The sequence below is a fragment of the Gavialis gangeticus genome, unplaced genomic scaffold (genome assembly GCF_001723915.1).
Source record: "Gavialis gangeticus isolate Ggan-Ray unplaced genomic scaffold, GavGan_comp1, whole genome shotgun sequence".
NCBI lineage: Eukaryota > Metazoa > Chordata > Crocodylia > Gavialidae > Gavialis > Gavialis gangeticus.
The window spans coordinates 25372420-25385230 of record NW_017728995.1 but is presented as its reverse complement, the minus strand read 5'-3'; the positions used below and the strand labels follow the sequence as shown (position 1 = coordinate 25385230).

The following is a 12811-nucleotide window of genomic DNA, read 5'->3' as shown; positions in this document are numbered from 1 at the left end:
GCAGGGGGCTGGACTCGATGATCTTCTGGGGTCCCTTCCAACCTGAATGTCTATGAAATCTATGAAATCTACTGCCCAATTTGAGTCTACCCTGGAGATAGTTTTGCTGATTCTTCAAACTGAATCAAGCTGGCAGTTTCACTTGAATCCAGTTCTGTGCCTCCAAATGGCGATGGCAACAGCAGCATGCTTCTCCATGCCAATGCCCTGTTTCTCAAGAGTGGGAGCCAGTTTGATGGTTTTCTCCTAGCACATCCTGAAATTCCACTGCTTGTCTCAGGTCCTCAGGATGATTCATTCTCACCAGTCAGTGCTTTGGGCTATATGCATTCGAGTGCCAGAATATGGTCTGTAAATGGTCCCTGAGCACCCCCAACTCCATGGTATCCAGGATAGCGTCAGCCACATAGCTGCTGGCTGGCACGCTAAAAGGGAACAAGGCTGGTACATGCATGACCAGGGCTTCAGTTATGTGCGTATGGACATGTATGGTACTGTGCACTAGCCTGCACAGGAACTAAAGCTTGCTGAAGAAGTGTTGGCAGGTCTTGAGTCTCTGCTGACACGAGTTATGGTACATGTGACCTGCTGGCATGGCTGGATCTGGAGCTACAGGGCACACAATGGCAGGGATCCATTTTGGGTGGGGAATGCAACTGATAACTCTGTGGGAATGGAAATGACCCAAGCAGACCATGGCTGTACACTCCCATTGCTAAATGGGGAGAGGGGCGTCCTTGCATGGGCGTGGTCCCTGGATGGCCAGCTGATTAGTGCTGTTCCCCTCCACTTGGTTGTCTTCAGTAATCTCCAGAGATGGGAGCCCCTGGAAAGCATGCTGGGATCTCTGGTGGCCCCCTGGCTGCAGAGCACCAGCAGTACGTGCCACCTCCATGCTTTGCTGTACTCTTCTGGATGATTGGGCACTTAATAACTGTATGCACATTTCATATTACATTTTCATGCTGCTGCAAATTTCCCATGAATTCTTCAAATAAACATCTGTTCCTACCCGAGTGTCATTAACTGTTGTGGGCAAGATGAATTTGAATTTACATTCCAACAGATAAAAATCCTTTTGTTCTTTTCTTCCATTATTTTATTAAAGTTAAAATTAAGTACATCTTTTGTAGTATACAGCAGAGTGGTTAAGATGCTTCATTATGAATCCAGGGAGCCTTGTTCTAAGCTCATACTAAATGCTGCCCCTCCCCAGTCAAGCCAGCTGTAAATGGACACCCAGTCTTTTGGCCGAGGGAGGCCAAGTTGCTAATTATGTTGAGCGACATCACTTTCTGGTGTGCTCCATAATGTGCCTTAACCACACCTGCCCAATGTGCCACAAAGACCTGGGATGAACCTTGGATCTGCTACAATTAATGATTGAGACTCTTAAATGTAATCTAGGCAGACAAGGTTCTTTGGGTAAATGTGGTATCTTTTTTTAGACCAACTAAATAGTTGGAAAAAATGTTTTTTTAACAAGCTTTTGGGGACAAACACCCTCATCCAGACATAACAGGAGTCTACTGGTGCTTATGTACTCTTCTGGGTGGAAAAGCTTAAACCAACATGTAAAATGCAGGTCTGTGAAAATGCAACTACATGGCAGGGAAGATCAGAGGGGATAGGTTAACAGGCGCAAGACAGGTAGGTGAAGTGGGGGGAAGAGGGGACTGTTGAGCTGTGATAAAATGTAGAGGGGTTACCTGGGGTTACTGGATGGCAGGCACGTTACAATGTGCCATAATCCAATGTCTGTATGCCCATATCCAATGTCCATGATTTTTTGTATCCAGTAGATTGGTGAAGTGAAGTTCATAGGCTCATCTACAAAAGGTGTTTTGTAAATTTCCTTTGAGGATTAGAACTGAGAGATTGGAGAGAGAGTGGTTGTCTTGTGAGAAGTGTGCCCCCACAGGTAATTGGGTATTTTTGTCTTTGATAGATTTTTGGTGTGCATTCATTCTGGTACACAGTTGTGGTTTGATTTCTCCTACATAGTTTCCATCAGGGAATTTAATGCATTGGATGAGATGCATTACATTTCTGGAGGTGTGGTGTAAGATGTAGGAATGGCGGTGGTTTTATTGTGGAGGGTAGTTATTGTGAGGGTGGTTGAGATTATTGGCTGGTTTTACATTTCTTGTCCCAGCATGGTCTGGATCCATTCAGTGTGCTTGGACCATAGGAAGTTTGCTTCAAGGCATACAAGGTGGTGAGGTTTGGTGTGTTAAAGGCTAGGATGTGTGGTTCTAGAAAGATCTCTTTAAGAATTGGGTCTTCTCCTAGTATGGGTTGCAATTGTTTGAGGATATTTTGTATACAATAGGTTCCAGAAAAGGATGGTATGTCATAACTAATGGTGTGAGATTAGTGGGGATTTTTTTTTTTATACTGCAGCAATTCTTCATATGGTATCCAGGTGACTCTTTCAAAAGTGTGATCTATCTATTGACCTAATTAAGTGTGTCCTGGCATTTTATCTTCCCTTCCCTATATCTACCTCCTCCCACCTTGAATATTTTTTTTATACCTTTTGAGCTCAGAATTCAAGATTTAGGCCTATTACTGCTGACCTCTTGAACACCTAAAGCAGACCAAGAACCTTATGTCTTTCCATTCCTTTAGTTGCTAATGGTATCAGCCATAACACAGAAACCTCAACTCAGGTCTGGGCAGATTAAAAAAAAAAGGAGATAGCAACCTTAAAATGTATGAGTAAGTTTTAAAACAGAACAATCCACCTATACATATATATCTTGTCTTAAGTTATAATACACTATTTGTAAAAGCCTACAATAAGTCATTTGAAAGAAATCAGTAAAAATAGTGCAGCACTATTTTATAGCTATGCACTGGAAGGCAGTGAGGAGTGCAGGTGGAAAGAGGCAAAGAAATTATAGGTTGCTGAGAGAGAAGAGAGAGGGGAAGGGATAGCAGTCTCTAAAAAAAAGGAAGCAATGGCACTTTGGTAATAATGGAATAAGGATGTCAGTTTTAAAGACATATTAATTATTCCCTGAAATCAAATACTTTTTTACCGACATACTATTTCTGAGATTTCTGTTACCTTGTATGTATAAAATATCTGAACTCTGTTTTTTTCTATAAATGATAAAGACACATGCATGTCTTCAAAAGGCATTGCTCAGAAATTACTGTGTGCTTAATGAGTAATCTGTCATCAGGAAAAAGAAACTCAAATGAGCCAGTTGAAAGAACTGCATTTCAAGAAAACTCAGGAGTTACAGGTACAGCAGGAGAAGGAGAAGTGTCTTATAGCAGAAATTGAGGGAAGCCAAGCATCACTTAAAAACCTCAACAGTCGGTTACGCAAACTTGACGCGGATGCATTAAAGCAACAAGAAATAACTTATAATCAGGTAAGGGGTTTGCTAGTTCTCAGTTAATTTTCTTCATAATTTTCTTTAGGGCTGACACATGAGTAACGTTTGGATTTTTTTAAACTTTGCTAACTGCTTAGAGAATGCAGTTGCTGAAATATTCAATGCTTAATGATGCGCTCTGTTCCATCTCCCCAGATGCGTGAATTAAGTTGAAACAGCTAAGATTTGCTGAGATTTACATTGTGTATGTGTGTATTCTTAATCATTTTTGTGTCTGCAGTTCTTCTTGTTAGTTTACCAAATCAATTTTCCTCTGAACTATTGATGCTTCAGGGTAATTTTTTTGATGTGATACAAGAGAGGTACATGTCCAAATCCTGTTATTTTCTAATGAGATTTATGTGCATATCTCCTATGCACCACTTTGAAAATTTGCCCCTTTATGTCATTACCAGGGGATGTTGATAAGATTGCAACACTGCTCTAAGCCTCCCTACAGCAGACTCTATCTGTGCAGCCTGTGCTTTGTTGGACTTCTAGAAGACTACTTATGAGCCATCATCACACACCACTCATTTAAGAGTATTTAGTTAGAGTTTCACATTAAAATGAGGCGGCCTATAAGCCATAACTATAAAATAACAATAGCTTAATTAGGTGACTATCCTAAAGCCAAAATTTAGTTTCCAAGTTCACATGCAACATTTAGCATTAATCAAGAGAGCTCTAATTGTTTAGCTTAGGCTTTCTAATTTTTTTCTTTAAATAATTTTAACAGGATTTTTATATTCAGCAAGTGGAGCGACGATTGTCACGGCTAAAAGGGGAGGTTAATACAGATGAAAGACAAGTGCTAGAAGCAAAAGTTGCTGAACTTAAAAAAACACTAGAAGAAAAGAAAAATGCATATAATCTTCTACACGCGCAGCACAAGAAGGTTCAGGTAACTTGCTTACAATGACAAATTTTGGAATTTAAGGAATTCTAATAACTTAAATAATTTTTTCCCCTAAAGAAGTTAAATCTGGTACATGATTTAGAACGTCTGAATTTCAGCTAGGTTGCATGGAAAACTTCATAATATGTCCCTGAGTACTTTCAAGAAAGCTACTGAGCAACTGAGATTTTATCACATAGAAGACTTTTGAATTGTGAGGGCAAGCTTTTCCAGATCTGACTGGCTTTTAAAATAAACTACTGTGTATTTATCTGTATGTTTTTGACACGAGCTCTTGCATACTAAACATGGTATCAAAATGAAGTTCCACTACATTAGGTTTTAGACAATTAGTGTTAAATTGCCTTATTATTTTAAAATGAAAATGTTTGGGTTAACAGGCTGAAACACTGTTTAAAAATCCCTGGTTTAAAAATATTACCTTGAAAGGTATTTTATAAACATAGTGTGGATGACTGACATTCTTTGGGTGTTTGTATTTGCCGCACAGAATATTCGTATACATATACTGTAATTAGATACTAACAATATTCACCTTAACTCGCTTATGAATCAGCTCCAGCATACGTTTTGAGGACTTCTGTTTGTTTTTGGTGTACATACATTTTTCTAATTACCACCTCACTTTGGCAGATGCTTGCTACTCTTTTAAAAACAGTTTTGAAACTGTCTAGACATCTTTTAGGTAAGAAGAGTTTGTGTATTTTTTTCTATTTCAGTGAAGCCTGGTAATATATCATGATTAGTTTTGAACAGCCAGGGTTGGGACAGATTTCCAAGAGATCTGGTAAATTCTCCATAATTTGGAGTCTCTTATTAAAATGAAATGTCTTTATGAAGACATACTGTATATCAAGGGTCTCAAATTCATCTGTCCCCACAGCCCATGTTGCTCCATTAGTCCAGTCTCACATGTTCTGTGCATGAGATGACAGTCAATTCTGGACCTAGGGCAGCACTGATATTAAAATCTGTGACTGTGAATATGAAATTTTGTATATGTTGTCATAAAAGGGTGTCAGAAGAATCTGGCACCCCAGATAAAATAGTAATTGCTTAGGAAACTACTGCAGTAGTACCACAGATCAGGACTTGACACTATACACGCAATATAAATTTACATATCAAAGATGGTCTCGGTTCCAAAAAGCTTTTAATTTTTAACTGCTAGTATTTTGAACAGCTTCTATCTACTGAAATGAACTATGAACTACTTATTTTCTAACAGAGTGACATCCATTTTATGAAGAGGGCAATGGATAAGACAGGAAAAGAAATGAGCGGTGTGATGGCTAGGATAGATGAACTAAACCTGTTCAATGACAAATCAGATAAAGAATTTAAAAAAGCTAAAGCTGTCAAGCAGGTATGATAACATTTTACAGTTCTGTTTGTAGGATGCATGATTATTTAAAAAAAAAATAATATTGTAAATCACGTAAAAACTTCTGATGAAGGGGTTGGGGGTTGTTTTCTGCTCTTTTTTTGTGTTGGGTAATGATTTTCCATAAGAAAATCTCTTGGCATTTCCTGGTCTTGCAATCTTTCTCCAAGTGAAAGTACTGTTCCAATAGCTGATAGTGCAATGGTTACAACCTCCTGTGTCCCAGGGCTACTTTAGGAGTTCAGTTACCATTGACCAAAAACTTTATGCCGCAAAGTCTATTTGGTGTGTGCTTTGCCACAGCTATTTCTGCTGGAAGTGTATCACTGATGCTTCTTTGAGACGTCATTAATTCTGACATTCAGGGTGTAGGTTGTAGCCGTGTTGATCTAAGGATAGTGGCAGACAAGGTTCTTTGGGTAAATCCGATAAGCTTGCAAAGAAGAATTTTTCCAACTATTTGAGTTGGTCTAAGAAAAGATAATTGGATTTACCCAAAGAACCTTGTCTGCCTTAATTCGAATATGGCATACAGTACCATATCCATGGAGTTGGCCAGAGCCAATTACTGGGTGGCTCCTATTATTGTTAGTCTTATATTATTTCTACCCTCCGCATGCCTATGTACCCACCACATCTACTTAGACCCCAAAGAAGGGCTTAGATGGATCAGAGTGCAAGAGGAAGTCATTCTCATTGGAACAAACAGGGTCATTGTCTTCTGTTCCCTATCATCCGTTTTGCAAAACTAGATTTTTCCTTGGCCTTCTAAAGCTGCTCCCTAGAACTGGTTTGGATGTGCTTTTATTCTTCCAGCAAATCTCATTAGCATGGATTTGGGAACATGCTAATTTGCTGCTGCCTCAAGTGTTTTGTGTAGGCCCAACCTAAATGGCAGCTACCCTTTTGTTTCATTTCTAATTTCTTAATAATGGCAGAGTGGAGTGAAAAAGGTTCTAAGCTTCCTTCTGCTATGATGTCCAGAGGAGAGGTTAACAGGCAACAAATGCTCCCAAATCTTTGGAAGTAGAACAGCAACAGCTCCACAACAAGTGGTTTCTATCTTTCCTCCTGCTCCAACATGTGTTAGTATGGCTCAAGACAGCACTGTACAGAAATATCCTGAGCCATCTTCAGAACTGGAAGACATTTAGAGGGATTAGGGTAGTAGTGTGCTGAGGCTAAGCCTTGCTTCTAAACAGAACTAGCTCAGGTGAAGCATCATTCTAACAGCTATTATTGGTTCTTGGAGATCCGTGGAGGGCACTGCATAGAGACCATTTAGTGGTTGGGATTCTGCTGAGATTATTCAGGGTAAAACAAGAGCCTCTCAGTCTAGCCCTGGGGAAATGAATGAGTTTTTACTACTGATGCAGGATTGTAACTAAAGGCCTAATGATCTTACAGCTGACCTCCCCTCCCTCCCCTAAATTAAGACCTTTCCTTGGAGGTATGGAGTTAAAGGCAAGCAGCTTATGAAAGCGGGCACATGGATGGACTAAGGAAACTCTGCCTACTCACTCTCACGGATCTTACATAGATTTCATACGTGACATATGGGCCATAAAGCTTTTGGATGCCCAGTATTTTTCTCCTGCATCAGTGGTTCTCACCTTTTTGGACTCAGTGCACCTTTCCATAACTCTTGTGAATTGAGTCCCACCCAACTTCAAAAATTAAGTTATATATCATAGTGCTTATACTTCCTTGCAGAGAAGCTGGACAGTGTGGGAGCGGGAATTGACCAGGCAGGGACAAGTATAAGCCTATGCTTATCTACTTAATCTCCCTTCAAAGGATCTCATGGGCACCCTAGCTCAGAAGTATTGTCCCATGCAGTTATACACTTAAGTTATACGCTTGAGATAGTTATAATTGGATCCAAAAGTCTTTTCTGAAGTCTATTTAATTTCTTCAGGGATCATCTTTGTTCACTTCTCATTATTATAATAATAAATTATTATTAAAGAGCAAGCTACAAATAGGAAAGCGTAATATAAGAGATAAAACACAAGTTTAAAATTCATTGTATGTTACATAATGGATTTGTAGATAATCCACTGGGAGCATAGAGCTGTAACTTTTTTCCAAATTTAACTCTGATTACAATATAATTTTTGATATGTACACATTCTGTCACTTTATAAAAATTGTTATTTTCTCAAATGTTAAGAACAATTTCTCAAAGAAATAACATCTCTTTGAAAGTCGCATTTCTTTTGTGTAAATTTTAGTTAAAGGGTGTTAAAACTGAAGAACTGTTTGCCTCACGAATTTGAGAGCACTGTGAATATAGGTAATTAAGAAAGAAGAAATCGACAAACTACAGAGACCCTTACAGATGATAAGATGTCTTCCGTTTCTCTATTAAAATTATATACAAGAAATACTGCTTAACTGGTGCTTTCTAAGGAACTGATTTTTTTCCCCCTACAATTATTAAGTTTAAAAAACTTGTCTTGAAAAATGAACCTTATAATTTGGGATTATTTGTCCTTTGGCATTTGCTAGGATTTGATGGTTGAAGATAATCTTCTGAAATTGGAATTGAAACGTCTTCGCGATACACTGTACAATAAGGCAGAGCAAGTTCTCTCACTGGAAAAACGAAAATTACAATTAAACACAGCCATGGCTGAAAGAACTGAAGAAATTAAAGTTCATAAGGCAATGCTTGAATCTCAGTTAAGATTCGTGGATCAGGAGCGGCAACATGTAAGGTAGCTACCAAACATTTTCAAAACATCATGTGCAACTTTCTTAATACTTAAGTGGAAGACAGGGAAGATCATCAAATGCATTAAATGTGTTTCACCAAAGGTAAGGTTAAATTGTGGTCATTCTACAATTGTTCCTGGGTTTTTGCCCCCTCAGAAAACTAACTAAACTTTCTATTCAAAAGTACCTTGATACCACCATCAAAAAGATAAAATCTGCCAAAAATCGTTTTGTATAGTTCCATTCATTTGAGGATGCCAGTGTTTTACACAAGGAAGCATTTTTCCCCATTTCACAAATAGAATGACTGAGGAGCAGTTAAGTGTCTTGGCACAAAGTATACAGCAAGTCAATAAAGACCTGGGAACAGAGCCCAAGTCCCTCAGCTTAAGTCTCCTTTCTGAACTGCTAACTCAGTGTTTCATCACTCTGCTAGCAATCCCCCATCTCTATGCTTAACAAGATAGTGCTGTTTGGCCTCTTTAGAAAGATGACATCTAGTCCTGACAGAGGTTTGTAACTAAATACGTACAATCTTGTGCGACAGGGGCATGGGGGGTTGTTGTTTTATTTTAAGGCAAGGTACTGAGCTTGTCTCTCCACTATTGCATTTGTTCAAGATAACTGCAGACTATATTGTATTAACTAGTTATCAGAGCAAGTCACATTTGATGAGAGAACCTTCTCAGCAGGAGCATGTATTTAATGAAACTGTGATGGCTGATGCAGTAAGCTAAAAATTCTCACAAATATCCAGAGAATCTCTTAGCTGTCTCTTGAGACAGCTTTTTAAGCTCCTGTAGACTAGAAATGGTATGTGTATATGTTATACATACCCATTAGCTAGTTGATTACACTGTTAAACAGATAGTTATAATAAAAGCATAACTTTCTTCCCTTTAAAACAATAACATTATTGATTCAAAATATTTGCTCCAATCTTTAGCTCTGACTTCTCAACATCTATCTTGTGGGTGGTTAAACCCAACTGAAAAACAACCACTCAACAGCTGAGCTGGCAGGCTTTTATTCCCCCTCTGCTAGCCACACCCCACACAATAGGAAATTAGAGTGATTTAGTGTGACTAAAGCTTAACTCCTCACCAAGAGTGCAGACTGTGTGTTTTTCCTTTGATAATTACACAGCTAATTGGTACTTCCATGTAATTTGATTTGGGGTTGTTGCCTGCTGTTGCTTACTCTCCTCTAGCAGTGGCAATATTAAGATATGATCAGCAGGGGGCAGTTTGTGCAGCTGTAGGACTTAAATGCCAAATCTTAAAATGTTTGGGGGAGGATTATGGCCTGGCCTCCTGCGATGCAGGGATCCAAAATATAATGTTAAATTTGTCCACTTTTATGCAGTAATGTTAGAAGAGATGTGGGTGGGAAGAGGACCAGATGTCTAGGGCTGGGAGGACTGGGAGCAAATGGGCCAACCTGCCAGCAGTAGGAGTACTGCTTTCCTGGTTGGCTCCCTATGCATGTGCAGACTGTGGCCAGAAGCAGCTGATAAAATGGCACATGGCAAACAATTTCTCAAGAACTCACTTTGCATTTCCTTTCTTCCCATCACATCAGTGCTGAATTTCAAGAACGTCTAAGTAAAATTGATAAACTGAGACGCAGATATGAAATTTTGACAATTGTCATGATGCCTCCTGAAGGAGAAGAGGAGAAAACTCAGACCTACTATGTCATTAAGGTAGTTTAGTAACTTTACTATTGAAATACTTTAATCAACGCAATACTTAGGCAGTCACATAACAGGTGCCTATTTAAACTGTAGTTTTCTGTTTTATTCTTAAATCAACTCTCTCACCCAGTAAGGTAAAGCTCTCAACCTCATACCCGTTGTCCCCATCAGAGAAGGGTCATGGCCATGTGTTTTCTTGATATCTTGGGGGGAGAACAGCTTACTTCTTAGCCCAGGTCCCAACATGCAGAATCTTCTAAGTCTTCTTTTCTCAACAGCATGTGGAATAGCAAGAAACTTAGCCCATCTGGACTTAAACAACGTTTTCCAAGGCATTTAAAACAAACTGCAACTGGCTCCCTATAACGGGGCACCATCACCAGGGCAGCTGAGAACCTCTGGAGGCACCCCAGAATCCCCTTTATTTCAATCTACTTCTGGGAACCATCTCCCCTTCACTCATCTGCCACATCTTGATGTTTCTTTTGGTTTTCAATAAAGAGGCTGCCCCAGATCAGGTCTTTGCTCCAGAAAACACCCGGTGAGGAGCTCCTGCCTTAAGGGCTAATTGCACAACTCCATACCATCCCTATACTGTGCCCCATGCCTCGCAGATGTTACATGACTGTCACCTCTGTTGGGGCCTCAGCCAATTCGGCCCCTGCCCCATAAATGTGGCTAAGCCTTCTAGCCTAGACTTACTGTGTTGGACCTGGCTTTGAGGCACTAACTCCACTCCTTTCTTTCCTGTCGCTGGGCCCCTGGCCCATGTCTCTGAAAGCTTGATCTTCTCCTTGTGGCATGGCTGCTGAATGCACTTGAGTGTAGAGCAGCCCTCTTTTTCTCCAATCAGAGACACTTCAGTTAGCAATAGGAAAGTTCTACAAGACAGACTTACCTGGGCCAAATAAACTGGCTCTCCAGCCCCGTACACTGAGAGATCCATGATTCTAGCAAGTCACTAGCCTTCTACTTGTGAAGAACTAAACCTTTCAAGTCAGACCCTGGACTTTTATTTAACCACAGTAATGATGAAGGGTACAGCACTCTATGCAGGCACTCTCCCAGTATACCTCTGCCTGTGTCAGAGCGCACTGTGAGCCACCTATGGCAGACTGTTTAGCAGCAATTACCACACATACCATCAAGAGTTTAGACAGCACCTGCAGCTTCAATCAGAAATGCCTCCATGGTTAATGTCTGCAAAGCTGGAGCTATATTCACAAGTCACTATAGATCTCCAAAAGCTCCAGATTGCATGCCGTATTTGGGGAAACGGTGCTTTGGTTGCTGTTCTCATAAGACCCTTTAAGGTTCCACTTCCATATGGGCTATTAGCTTTAGTTATTTACAGTGGAACATGCATCTGGACAATCATTCAAAGAACAAACCAGTTAAGTATCTTGCAGGAATTGGCATTCTGTGCATTCCACCTTACATTTCTTCTTGAAGTCCCTTGTACTTCCATTCTGTAGAGTAAAAGAAACTGAGGAATGGGAGACACATACCAGCCCTCATGCCCTAGTTGAGAAATGAGAGCTAGGGCACACGTGAACAGAAAGGCTTTTCCTTATCAAAGGTCTGTTATCTCAAGTGCATGAGGCGCACCTACAGTGGGATATTCATATGGATCCCACTTACTGGAAACTTCTTTCCAGCTACTTAGCAGGTAAGGTCCCAGTCTGAACCGTGAGCTCACAAGTGGATTCTTGCCCACATGTATGGTTCTTAACTGCTTACCCACAAGGATTCTTTCCCTGTAATTGTCTTAGTGTGTTTCAGTACTACCCAAGCAGCCCTGTATCTTATCTGGTCTGTCATTTACCAACCTGAGATATCTGGTTTTACTTCTAGGCTGCCCAGGATAAGGAGGACCTTCAACGGGAAGGTGATGATTTGGATGCAAAGATCCGCAAAGCTGAAAAGGAAGTTGTAGCACTGGAAAATACCCTGCGTGTGCTTAATAACTGCAACAGCAATTACCGAAACTCTTTTAAAAAAGTCACAGAGACAAGTATGCCAAAAACAGATGGTTATTAACTGTGGGAGTTGGAGATGACAGTCTAAATCAGAGAAACTAGAGCTAGTAATGATATGAGGGTTGTATTCACTGAGTATAGAGCAAGCTGACACCAGCGGAAGGGAGAGTAATTCACATGCTGCTATCATTAGCTGGCCAGGGCACAGCAAGATTAGGTACAAGAAAAAAAGAGCATTAACATGAAATTAATGTTAATTTTTTTCCTTATGATATATATACATATCATAACACCCACATAAGGGTTGTGGATAGCCCTGAATACAAAACCACTGTTGGAAGGCAAATTAGAAAGAAGTTGAACAAGGAACTTCACAGTAAACCTATTACTTTTATTTGTGTAAAAGTTGGATCACTGGCATCAGTACAGCTGTAGAGAAAGGGTTTGATATTTAACTTGTGTGCCCTCTGCTGGCTCTACAGCAGCAATTAAGTTATTATTCTTCACCAGTCCAGTCATTTTTTGTCTCATTTTTGGTAACAAATTATTATGAAGAATTTATATCCATGAAGGTTTTATATCTTGAGAATGTCCCCCATAAAGTGTTACCAAATTAAAAGCAAGCACTTTAGGACTTCTGAGGACACATTTCCTTGAAAGTCTGCTTTTTCAGTTGTGTGCATTTCAGGTTTACACCTTTTGTAGCAGCAGTGCATTTTTTATAAG

General features: G+C 39.9%; 1 protein-coding gene across 1 annotated transcript in view; it reads left to right on the top strand.

Annotated features, from left to right (window-relative positions):
• The window catches only part of CCDC39 (coiled-coil domain containing 39), a 41327-nt gene that overhangs the window by 16338 nt on the left and 12178 nt on the right, over nucleotides 1-12811 (top strand). Inside the window, exons 10-15 of the mRNA XM_019503346.1 lie at nucleotides 3192-3386; nucleotides 4129-4293; nucleotides 5537-5674; nucleotides 8204-8412; nucleotides 9992-10115; nucleotides 11961-12120. Coding sequence (XP_019358891.1) covers nucleotides 3192-3386; nucleotides 4129-4293; nucleotides 5537-5674; nucleotides 8204-8412; nucleotides 9992-10115; nucleotides 11961-12120 — 991 coding nt within the window. The remainder of the gene's footprint in view (nucleotides 1-3191; nucleotides 3387-4128; nucleotides 4294-5536; nucleotides 5675-8203; nucleotides 8413-9991; nucleotides 10116-11960; nucleotides 12121-12811) is intronic.